The 12912-nt window shown below is 35.4% G+C and overlaps 1 protein-coding gene across 4 annotated transcripts; it reads left to right on the forward strand.

Annotated features, from left to right (window-relative positions):
- Positions 1 to 1333: 1333 nt before the first annotated feature.
- Positions 1334 to 12317, forward strand: LOC107474195 (two-component response regulator-like APRR7). Of its 4 annotated transcripts, none has more exons than XM_016093796.3 (11): positions 1334 to 1686; positions 1791 to 1966; positions 2175 to 2238; positions 2329 to 2789; positions 5557 to 5718; positions 5853 to 5986; positions 6338 to 6499; positions 8295 to 8475; positions 9048 to 9411; positions 9494 to 10310; positions 11959 to 12317. In XM_016093796.3, exons 4-11 carry the CDS (start codon positions 2429 to 2431, stop codon positions 12064 to 12066), a joined length of 2289 nt encoding a protein of 762 aa, XP_015949282.1. In that variant the 5' UTR covers positions 1334 to 1686; positions 1791 to 1966; positions 2175 to 2238; positions 2329 to 2428; the 3' UTR covers positions 12067 to 12317. The 4 variants fall into 4 exon arrangements, with proteins under 4 accessions (XP_015949282.1, XP_015949284.1, XP_015949283.1 ...); XM_016093798.3 differs by having other exon boundaries at positions 2175 to 2200; XM_016093797.3 differs by lacking the exon at positions 2175 to 2238.
- The last annotated feature ends 595 nt before the right edge of the window (positions 12318 to 12912 follow it).

Raw genomic sequence — 12912 nt, forward strand, 5'->3', positions numbered from 1 at the left:
CTATGAATTATGAATAGTCTCATCATATTATTAGTTATGGATGCTTATAGTAGAAAGTCTAAAATTAATTAATACGTTGATTTATTGCCAAAATTCAATGGTATCATGCTACTAAAACGCTTAATTAAAGACCAATCAAATTAAAAATTCTTCTTTTTTGAACCAAACATGAATTGGTGCAATGAAACATAAGTTTAAAGATGTTTGAAATTTTTGGATAAGAACAACAGACTCATTTGAAAGCAGAGAAGAATAAATAGACTAATTTTTTCATAACAAAGATAAGAATCATCCATGGAATGTAAAATCAAAATAATATTTCAATTGAAAAACAAAAGAAATTTATCAAATATATGCAGTGATGATTTTTCCATTTTGTTTTGAGAGAAACTATGAAAACAAAGAAAAAAAAAGACTCACCTTTGTAGAGCTATCACGACAATGACAACACTGTTGTGGCATTGTGAACGAAGATGAAAAACTATTAAAAACGACGGTAAAATAGAAACATGTGTTTTCAAGTTTCAAACTGAATGAATTAAGAATTTTATTTTCTACAACTCAAAGTATAAATTCATACTTTATCCTTATTTATCTTTTTTTTATCAACTTTAAAAAAAAATTATATAGACTCTTCACATATACTTTTTTTTTTGTTTTCTACTCAATTTCATTTTTAATTCAAAAAAAATTTCATTCATTTTCTTTCCTTTCAAATTTTTCGGATCCAAACATAAGAATAAAGAATGATACTCTAAAGATTACCTTCACAAGATACACCAACCATTGCTAATTGCTAATGTTTAACATATCACAGTGCGCAGAAGCAAAATGGCGCTATGCAAATCTACGACGTTTTTTTATTTTATTTTATATTTATTTTATCTAAACAAAATATTTAGAAGCCAATATTTATCACCGTAAAGTGTAATGGCATGATATGTATGTCGAATGCCGTTAACACAAATCTGTTAGTAAGATTCGGGCCTTCAACCAATCAACTTGATTCCAAAGGACATTATTGTCATTTCATAGAGGTGACCTAAACTCGGTGAACGCCGTGAACTCCGTGAGCTACGCTGCTAGCAACATTAGGAATCGGAGATTTCGAAACGTGTCACTCGCAAATCTCCAAGATCCTCTCCGCTTCGATATCCACCCTCCAGCACCCTGCTTTTGATTTCGTCCACGTCAGCATTCCCAACCCCCAATTTCCTATACCTACGTGGAAATATCTCTAACCACGTGCCGCTTCTCGAACATTCCACACCTTCCTTTCTTCCACGTCAGCAACCCATTCCGATATCTTCGTGTTTATTTCTTTTTTTTTTCTTTTTTCTTTTTCCCCCTTCTCCCAAACAAACTAACGTCGGCGTTATCCCCTCTTCCCTAATACCACCGTGGTTTTCTTCAGATTGGGTCAAGCTTCTTTCACTCACCACTTTTAAAGTTTAAACCCGAAAGATCTTTTTGCCCCTTTTCTTTCTTTTTAAAAAGTTAGTTTATCTCAATTCAATTGAAAGTTCTGGTTTTAACCATAATCGTTATTATTATTATTATTATTATTATTATTATTATTATGTAATTGATCAGTTGATTAATAATAATAGTACTAATGTTTTCTGTAAATAATGATTTCCTTCTGGATCGAGCTTCGTAATGGCGATTAGTGAAGCTTCCCAGCTGGTAATCTTGCTTTTTCGTTTTATTTTGTTGGATTATTTTGATTAGGAATTAAAAAAAATTATCTGTGGATGCAAAATAATTAGCTGATTTATCTTCTTTGGCAGTGTATGAGATTTATCTTCAGGAATAGGATGCATCGTGTCTGGTTTCGGATGTTCATGTTTAAGGAAAGATCTCTCTGGTGTTTACGGTTACATCTCTGACGTTACTTTTGGCGTGCTTAACCGTCTTGGATTCAATTTTTTAAGTAAACCCGAGTCAAATCTCGGAACTTCTCTCAGTTAAGACTTCAGTGTTCTTCTTTAGCTTAGTTAGGGTTTGGAAGATACTTTCCGGATTGGAAAAAACTCATTTAGTTTTGTGTAAATCATTATTTATTGAAGAGAATTATATAAGGAAGGGCAGGGATATGCATGTAGTAGCAGTTTACATGATGCTAGGCTTAAGGTTGGTGTTATTGTGTCTGATATGATGCTCTGCTGTTGCAGGGTGAGAACTGAGAAGAGCTTAAAAGGTTTTTGTTTCGGGGCGCTATGGATATTTGTCCAGGCTGTGTGTGAATATAAAATCTTGCCAAATATATGTTATTGTAGTTTTTTATTTTTATTTTTTACTTTCATTAATTAATCTAGTGGTTTACAGTTGTGTTTGGGTTGGCTGGGTGTTTGTGAGAACTATACGCTCGTTTGCTGCACTTTTGGATGAGGACGAGTCATAATCGTTGCAAATTAGGGCCTTTTGGATGACAAGGGAAGTCCAGATGAGTGTTGATGGCGATGAGGAAGAGCTGAAAGAACTGAGCCAGCGCTTACGTGATGGGAAGAGGACGTTTCCGGATGGGGTTGCCAGTGAAGGACAAGGTTTACACGAGAATGATGGAGCAAAATGTAATGGAGTTGGTGAAGATGTTAAGGTTGGAGGACAGGGAGGGACCGTGGAATCCTCTTCCGTCCTGCAGCATGTGCCACAGCAACAGCCTCAAGGGGCAGTGATTTGTTGGGAGAGGTTTTTACATATAAGATCTCTTAAGGTCTTGCTTGTGGAGTATGATGACTCGACGCGCCATGTTGTTACTGCATTGCTACGCAATTGTAGCTATGAAGGTTGGTTGTCATCATGATCTTATTGAATGCCTTACTTTTTTGGGTTAAGCTTGGATACTTTTCCTGCTGCTTCTGTTGAGAAGTACTGTATGCTTGTCAAACTTAATTTTCCTTTATTCCGTTGATTTTCCATACGTTGTAATGCATGCAGAAAGGAGGGGTGTAAATTTTGTTTCCCTTCTCTATGTGGTATATAGTGACTGTACATATAATATGCCAAATGTCTCACTTGATAATATCTGCATGTTACACAAACCTATTCAAACTTAATATTGCACTTGGATGTTACCTGGTAATTAGTTTTACTGGAGTCTGGGGATGCTTGCTTGTGGAATTCTTTCGGCTTCGGTCTGCAACTTTTCTTTTGTTCTACAGAGAAAAAAGAAAGAAAAAGAGAAAGAGAGAGGGGGCATCTGGTTAATTGTGCTGACTATTGCTTTGCTGTAGTTTGAGCTGATTAAATATCTTACATGTGCTCAGCTATTTTGCAATTTCATAATCGACTCAGAAGATTAAGTTTATTAGGGAAACAAAGTGTTAGGATGTGCGGGTGTGGATCTGTTATTTTTCTTATCCTTTATAGTCATTTCAGTAAGTAATAATAGGTTAGATTCACTGAATGTTATTGAATTTGTCATCAAATCAGATTTCTAATACTTTTCCCGTTCTTTTGAATATAGCTGAAATCTTTATAATGGTTTATGTTATTTATCAAATGTAGTTATAATTGCCTTTCAGTATGGGAGTTCTACTAAACAGTTTCATCATGAAAATGGCATACACTGGCTGCCCCAATTCATTATGTTTGATCCTCCCATCCCACCCCACCCTTGGTCTCTTCTCTTCTCTTTTTTCTTTAATTTTTATTTATTTATTTATTTTTTGGCTTCTTTATTTTTCTTCTCACCCAGATAATAAAAAAATTTAACTTGCCTGATCCTCCAATAATCTGTTATTAATCTTTGGGAGTAGCTCCTTGAGAAAGGAAATTATTAAGAATAGTTTATTTTGAGATATGTCATCATGTGCCATGATTGTTGTCGACAGTCAACCATTAGTGGCTTGATGGGTTTAAATAAAGAATTTTAACATTCAACTTGCCCTTTTGTGTACTCCCTAGAAACCATTTAATCAAAGAAGAAAAGGGAAATATTAAGTTAATTTTCTTGTAGTATTCTTGTTAAATTTGTTTTTAACTCCTACTGCAAAGCAAGGTTGATTTGCTGAACCAGAAGATCTGAGGCAAAATCTGTATTGGCCAGCTTGTATATAATGAAAATGAATGCTTGCAATATTCAGAGTTTCCATCATGACTAGTGTGGGATGAGGAGGCCAGTGGTATTCAGCATGTGGGATGTCAGTTCTGTTCTCATGTTAGGGAAAATCAAGTCCCAAAAGTGTGGAAAGATTACTCCCGCCCCTTCTTTCAGTTATTATTATTATTATTATTATTATTATTATTATTTGTTGACATATAAAACCCTCAACTGGTGGTTATATCTCAACAATTAGCAGTTATGTTTCAATGATTTCATGGCATTGCTGATAAGATTATTTGATAATTGTCCCTTCTTTTACATCTGTTATAAATTTATAATTCAATTAGTAAAGATAGAGATGCTAGTTGCAGTGTAAGAAATTGTATATAAAGTGACCATGCAAAGGCATCATGCAAGCTAAAGGGTTGATAACAAGTCTCTCTAAATGACCTATATACTTGTCATGTCCAAGAATAAAATTGACTGCATAGTTCAATTTTACTACAGCTTGGTTTTAGTTTGTCAAGTTTGAAAGTAATGTATGCCTTTGCATATTAGGTAGTGAGGGAACAACTTGTCAACCAAATGGCAGGAATATGCCTGCTATTGAAAATATTGGTAAAAATTTTACATTTTATGCAGTTGGACATGTTCTTTTATTAATGGTCAGAATTTATAGAAAGGATCTAATACCAAAAAGGAAGAGACATCATTAGAATAACATTGGAGTGAGATGGATTAGAAGGGATGTGGGCTGCTGGAAAAGAAAATTAGTGGCAGTAGACAGAGCAAGAAGAGTGGAGAGAGTGGAAGAGATGGACTTGACATCAAGAAGGAAACCCTATGCTTCACTTTCAGTTCAAATTACAGGGCTAAGTTATCCTCAACCCTGTTTATTATTCATTAAAAGGAAAAAATATAAAAAAATAGTCATAGCATTAGTTCTATATGGGCCATGAAAAGCTGCAACACGCACACCTGACAACTGCCATGGCAAAGTTTGATCTGATGCTGCTGCCTCTGACATGCTCACAGAATGTGCGACACCACATCAGTTTGAAAAGTTACTATTGACCACTGTCTACTGAAGTTTCTAATTTGTTTCTTTGTTAATTGGCTCACTTTTACTGGTTTGGTTAATAGGAGTGAGGTGTGGCAAAGGTGGCTTGCCTTGTGATTGTATGATCATGTAGAAACATAGTTCATGTTTTGAATGTTTTCTCTGATCCAAGGCGGTCTGTAATATTTTAAATTGGGATGGGCTATAATTGTAAACTAGAAATAACAGAGGAAGTAGTTGGTGATTGTTTGCAGCCGGAAAGTTGTGTTTTTAACATCTTATATTTTAACTCTATGAGCAAATACATTGTTCATGGCATCAAAGTAATCACATAAGTGTTATTTGATAGTATTTGTTCTAGAGTGTAATTTTACATAATAAAAACAATATATTTTCATAGAAGCAAGTGTATTGTTTTATGGAAAATCTCCCGTGTTTAATTTTTCAGTTATTGAAGCCGCAAATGGGTTGCAAGCTTGGAAGATTTTGGAGAATTTAACCAATCATGTTGACCTTGTTTTAACTGAAGTAGCAATGCCTGGCTTATCCGGCATTGGTCTCTTATGCAAGATTATGAGCCACAAGACACGGAAAAACATTCCAGTAATTAGTAAGTTTTCCGAAGTTCCCGTTTTGTTGTAATTACGAGTTATCTACATGTTTAGTTTAAAGCATTTACCTTCCTCATTACATTCTCCATAAGAAATACTCTTTTCTACCGCCTTTAATGGGATTTCTGTGCAGTGATGTCATCTCGTGACTCTATGGGTTTAGTCTTCAAGTGTTTGTCAAAGGGTGCTGTTGACTTCCTAGTCAAACCCGTAAGGAAGAATGAGCTTAAAAACCTTTGGCAGCATGTTTGGAGGAGATGCCATAGTGTAAGTTGACTCAGTTTCCTCTTTCTATGTTATGTTTTCTGTTTCTTTTCTGACCAATATACTGTGATGCATTGCTGTTACCCTTTTCTAGTCCATAAAGTCCAGTGATGACACGATAATTTAGCTGTATATTGAACTACTTTTATTTCCTTCTCAAAAGCAGAGAGGATTTTGCTGAATGTAACGACATGTTCCCATATGCTTAATATAGTTTGTTTGATATGGGATTTGGGATTCAACTTTAAAATACTTTGTTGATTGACTCTATTTTTTAAGCTGACCCACCTAGTGGGACAAGGCTTTGCTGTTGTTTTTGTTGATTGACGCTATTTCTTCGTTTTCTTCCCTCAGTCCAGTGGCAGTGGCAGTGAAAGTGGCACACAAACCCAGAAGTCAGTAAAATCAAAGAGTCTTGAGAAATCTGATAATAATTCTGGAAGCAACGATGAAGATGATAATGGAAGTATAGGCCTGAATAATGGGGATGGAAGTGACAATGGCAGTGGCACTCAGGTACAACTTTCCCCCCTTGATCTTTTGTTGGAACCATTCTCATGCGTGCATGTTTGCTCTTCTGTTTGCAATTCCATTTCGATTCACTTGTAATTGAAAATGTATAATTGACTTCGTCTATGGTGTTGTATGAAACACATTCAAATTATATACCTATAATTTCCCATCCCAGTATCCACTTTTAATTGTAATATTGCTTAGCATGATATTGCTGAAAATATCTATAAGTAATTGCATGGGGATAATAAGAATCAGAGGAAATAATTGCTGAAATGGCTTAAATAAGTTTTTGATCCTTATAAAATTCTTACTTTTTGGTTTTAGTCCAAAAAAGTTTGAATGTTGTCTATTTTAGTCTCTTTGTTAGTTACTTCCGTCGAGTCGAGTATCAATTTGCTGTGTGCTGAATCACTTAACGGATGTGTGTCTTCTCTTTCGTCTTAAAAGAATACCATCCTTTGTGTCCACTCTGCTGAGTTCCTTAAAAAATGAAATACAAAGATTAAAAGTTTTATTTTAGTCCATGCAAGATAAGTGAATCACCCTATTAGTTATTCGATGGTTTTTAACAAGATATGTCCTTTAAGATGAAAATGTTGCCACTGATATCTCCTGTAACATGTTGATTGCTTCCCTGGACTGTTGAATGCTGCGTAGACATCACATTAGTTCCCCAGTCTGAATATCATGTCTCAAAGTAAACTTTTCAAAGATGAATAATATTAATATCAACATATTATGATATCATTGTTGCCAGGGACAAGATCGAAATTGATTTGCTGTTATGACTTATGAGTAATTAGTGGGTACTATTGTGGCACTATCTAAGTGGCTGTAGTGAAATATTGCCAACATTTGCTATTGCAGTTGTCATGGCTGCAATTTGAAATCGGTCGTGGTTATTCTAGCATCATTGCAGTTGCAACTGGAGGGGATGTGGCATTGAATTGTTGAGCCTTCTTCGAAACCATTTCTTTTAATTTTTCCAAGTTGAATTTCATTTTGGCCTCGCTTAGATTGAAACTTTATGGCCTTCATTAATGTATTAAGTTTTTATCTATTGCCCGCTTGTTTAAACTGGTGAATATCTGGGTTGTCTTTACACATAAGCAGATACAATTTCTCTTGTAAATGTGTATTTTCCCTTGGAGCATTTGTTGCTACCAAAACTCTTTCTCCTCCTTTTGTAGTCGAGTAATAACAAAGCTGTTGCCCTTTTCTGTGGGGGGTGGGTTACTATATTGTCCCTCATCATATGTTAGAAAAATCATAAATGATCTCTGAGGAATGGTTTCCATATTGACTTGTATTTAATGATGTCTCTTTTTTTCCCTTTTTTACCTTTTTTCAGAAGTAGAATTTCAATACCAATCAAAACAGGGCTTGCTGTTTTCTACATCATATTACAACAGTTCATATCAAATATATTGTCCTATTACTTCGAATATCTATTTTCTAGCTTCTGCCTTTCCTACCTAGAATCAAAATATAAACATTTTTCTGCCCTCAGACTAGCATGTAATGCAGTTATTTCTAATATTTGGAGAAATAGGAGCCTCCTTCTCATGTCATTATTATCAATGCACCACATATTTTGTATAATACTGATAGTTTAGGAGCAAAGACCCCGCAAGCTTCCATTTAAATTTATGAAATTCAAAATCAACTAATCGTAGTCATATGAAATTCTGAATTGTGTATTTGCAAAAGAAGTTTGGATGCGTATAGAGATTGTATTCTACTTATTTGGTAACCAAATGTTACTAGCCAATGTCATCTTTTTCTCCTTTTGCAGAGCTCCTGGACCAAACAAGCTGTAGAAGTTGATAGTCCCAAACCAGTTTCCCGGTGGGATCAAATAGCCGAGTGCCCTGATAGCACATGTGCTCAGGTTGTCCACTCCAATGCTGAAATATGTGGAATAAAGATGGTTCCTCCATCTACAAAGGAGGGTCAAGAACAAAATGAACGTCTTAGTAAGACAGAAGTTTTATCTTGTTACTGCAGTCACTAGTTCCTCCATCAAACCGTTTGCGTGTGATGCTTGTCATAGTGATATGTTGTGTTTATTGAAGCTTTTCATAGTATTAGAAAGCGGAGAACTGCTTTCATATGATTAGTTAGTCCTATGCAGTGAATACCTCGACTGTGCTTGGATGATTGCAAAATTGCACACATACACACATTGTTTACGTGTGATAGTGATATGCTGTGTTTATTGAAGCTTTTCATAGTATTAGAACTGCTTTCATATGATTAGTTAGTCCTACGTAGTGAATGCCCGACTGTGCTTGGATGATTGCAAAATTGCTCCTATCTGTTCAATTTCTTTTGTTCGAAAAATGCTTTGGATGCCGTGTCACTGTTGATGCTTTGAGGGTTCATCTCTCTTTCAAATAAAAAGTTTATGCTGTTATGTTCCCCGTTCCTTTTGCGCATCACACTGCTGATTCCATTATCTTAATGTGATGCTTGCTAATTCGTATATGCGGTTATGTAATTTGATGCATATCCATGTATTTACAAGTATCTTTCTTTGTGTATCCAGTCAAAGCTGCGGGTTCAAAACATAGCAATACAATTGATGTAGGGCCCTCAAAATTCAATGATCAAAGGAATAGAGGACAGCAGGATAATTGTGGGAATCAATCTAACAACCGTAGCTGCAAAGGTCCTTCACTGTCTGATGCCATCACTAGCACTTCTGGATCTCAGATGCATACAGCAGAATTTGAAGCCAAAGATAGAAGACCCAGGTCCTTAGACATTGAAAATAAATGCACTATTGATGCTAAGGACTTACCATCTCTTGAGCTTAGTTTAAAGAGGCTTAGAGGAGTTAAAGATGCTGGCATTACAATTCAGGATGAACGGAATGTTTTAAGACGTTCTGACCTTTCTGCCTTCTCAAGGTATATGATGATTGGTATTTGTTATGTATTTATGTTCTTAAGATGAAGGAGTGTACAGTTTTTATGAGTTTTTTTGCTTCAGGTATAATGCAGCCTCTAACACTAAGAAGTCGCCCACTAGATACGCTGGAAGCAATTCTCCACATGATAATAGCCTAGAAGTTACAAAGAGGGATTCATCTCGTGACATTCAGTCACATTCTAGTGGCAATCCTCCTAATCAAAATTCAAATGGTGCTAGCAATAACAATGATATGGGTTCTACTACTAATAATGCTTTTACAAAATCTGCAGTCATAAGTGAGCCAGCAGTGGCATCAACAACAAAATGTTTGTACCAATCATCTGCTTTCCAGCCTGTAAAGAGCAACCTTAAGTGTACCTCCCAAACAGTTGTTTTACATAATACTGAAGATCCAACAGCAACAATGCTGGTACCACCTAGGGTAGACACTCACAAGGATTTGACAACTAAGGACTTCCATCACCATCATGAAACCCAGAACATCATTGCTAACAACATGAAGCACCAGCTTCATCCTGATCATGATGCTGAATCATCAAAGAAATTAGCTGCTGCTGCTGCTCCACATTGTGGTTCTTCAAACGCAGTTGAAGTGCTAGTTGAAGGTAATATTGGAAATTTTAGTCTCAACAGAAGTGCTTCAGGCAGCAACAATGGGAGCAATGGACAAAATGGAAGCAGCACAGCAGTTATTGCTGGAGGGACAAACATAGAAAGCAACAATCCACTTGCTGGGAATAGTGGAAGTGGTGATGCTAGTGGGAGTGGAAGTGCCAACAAGGTAGATCAAAAGAAGAGTTCTCATAGGCAAGCAGCCTTAACTAAGTTTCGTCAGAAAAAGAATCAGAGAAATGAGAGATCCTTTCATAAAAAGGTAATTGACCATTGAGGAGTTATTCCTGATAATCATATTGATCTTTTGCTTTGTTGCCTTAATTTTATTTTTCACCACTCTTCCATGCATCTCTATTTTCATTACTCACCCTGCTCTATTGAAGTTTAACTTCTTTGCTAAGTTATTTCCCTGAACTTGTGTGTTTAATCTAAACGGTTGATGGAGGAAAGAATAAAAATTTCATGTTTATGCCTTATAGTGCAAGCCTAAGCTAGCTGTGCTAAATTTCAGATTCTCCGGAGTTCATAAAATTTTTGTTGGTTTTTTGCTGCATCTCTTAATTATAGGGTGGTTGTTGAGTAACCTACTTAAATGGAGAGTATGGATAGGTTAGAACTTCTGTAGATTCTGTATTGAATGCTTCTTCCAGGTGTTTTTGCAATAATATGCACATCGGTTGCTTAGATAAAAGGGTTACGTTGGATTATTACACTTTTTAAAATCAACTTCTCTCCCTATTTTACTTCCTATTTTTATTTTCTTTAATCTGCTCCTGATTTCAGTAAGGGTGTGTTTATTTAGAGGGTAAAAGTAACGGTTAAATTTCTTGTATGAGCATTGTTGGCGCTCATACATGAAATTTTACCGGCAGACCAAACACCTTATAGTTATAGCCAGTATTAACTTAAGAGTTTAGTTGAATCGCAGTTGTATGCAAAACACATGGTGAGGACTACTAAATAAGACAAAGGAAAAAGAGGATAGGACCAAAAATACAATTAAACACTACATGATTCTGAATTCTGAAATCAAATAAAGAATCTTAGTCAACCGATTTATTGGAATAAAAATGCGATGTATAAAAATTTCACGATTCACACTCCCTTAACAGGATTCCTATTGCTGCTTCTACTAGTTTGTATATGACACTGAATGTAACAGACTCACAGATGGCGATGAAGTCATAAGAAACTGTAATTAGATGTTTGATTAGTGATTAGCTTGTTAGACTACGAATGTGATGCTTCTTGTTCTGTAATATTATTAATGAAGTCAATCACAAAATAAAAAATATCTGAAAAAATTAGGGATTTGACTCTCATGCACAAGTAGGTTAAGGGGGAAACTAAAGTGGGTCGCATACACAACGCAAGTTCATCATCCAAGTGTGATTAAGCCATTAGATATTTGGTTGGTGATCAGGAGGTTAGACTGGGAATGTGATGGTCATTGTTTTGTAATATTATATGAAGTCAAACACAACTAAAAATGTCTTTAGAAATGAGCAATTTGCCTCTGCTATCATGCATAATTCAAGTTTATTATCCAAGTGTGTTTAAACTCTCGATTTCTTATTTTACCAATTCGTGTACTTTTAAGAGGGGGCATATGCATAAAAATCATGCATTCCCGTAGTTGAAGTATGAAAGTGCAATTTGATTTCTCACTTCTGGTGATTACTTTCTGGGTTTTTAGATTTGGTTTCACTCTTCCATTAGTTGATGACTAATAAATGATTGTTGATTGGCTTGGTATCAGTGAATTTTTGTGTTATGAAAGTGTCTCTTGTGAACCAATAAATGATTGTTGATGGGCTTGGTATCGGAGTGAAGTTTTTATGTTATGAAAGTCTCTCGTGGCTCCCGGTTGCTTCTAGAAAGCTAACTTAGTAGTGTTTGAATTTCAGGTTCGATATCAAAGCAGAAAGAAATTAGCTGAACAGCGACCGCGATTCCGTGGCCAATTCATACGGCAGTCGTCTAGTGAAACTGCAAGTGATGCAACAGAAAAGTGACACACGGAATTTGCCAGTACGCTGTGTGATGGGGATATGGTAGAGAAAGGTCAAAGAGCCGTCATGTAGAAATTTGGGGAATTGTTCGGTTTCTTGGGTGTATTTGTTGTGTTCAATGTACAACGGACTGTTTAATTTATGCCAACTTGTTCATTTGAAACCTGAATCAATTTATGTTGTGGAGAAACATTGTTATTATGCTTGGAAAAATTCACATTCAGCGACCGTATAATCTAATGCGTTCTCATTGATATTGTGCTGCATGATTAGATTTATGCAGTGTTTGCATTTGCAGGTGTTGGGTGTGTTGATGCTTGATGTCGGCTAATAAGTCCCATCTTGGATAAAATAAACCTGTTAAAGCAGCTTTCAACTGCGAAGATTTGGATGCATACACGTGTATAAGTTAGTGAAGTCTATGGTGTTTATAGTGATGGTGATTGTGTTATTAAAATTAAAATGATAAATTTTTTATATTAATTTTTTTAAATTTAAAAATATTGTTGAAGAGTAAAAAATATTATATTAATTAATTTTAGCAATATATTTATTAAGGCACTATAATTATCAAAGTATATATATATAGCTTAACCTAAAGTTAAAGTTAGGTCCAATAAAGACAAAAAGGCTTAGCCAAATAAGATGGTCTTCACCATTTATCCGACCTCTTTGAGAAGTCGAATATGATATGAGGAGTTCGTTTTACTTACCTAAATAAGTATATGTTTTTTTGAATTTCTTTTACCATTTCTATTTCCATTATAAGATAGGTTTTAACAAACTTCTAAGATAAAGGGAATGGTCATCTACCAATAAAGGTGGAACTATTCCAAAAGGTGGTTATCG

Source organism: Arachis duranensis, chromosome 2 (genome assembly GCF_000817695.3).
Source record: "Arachis duranensis cultivar V14167 chromosome 2, aradu.V14167.gnm2.J7QH, whole genome shotgun sequence".
NCBI lineage: Eukaryota > Viridiplantae > Streptophyta > Magnoliopsida > Fabales > Fabaceae > Arachis > Arachis duranensis.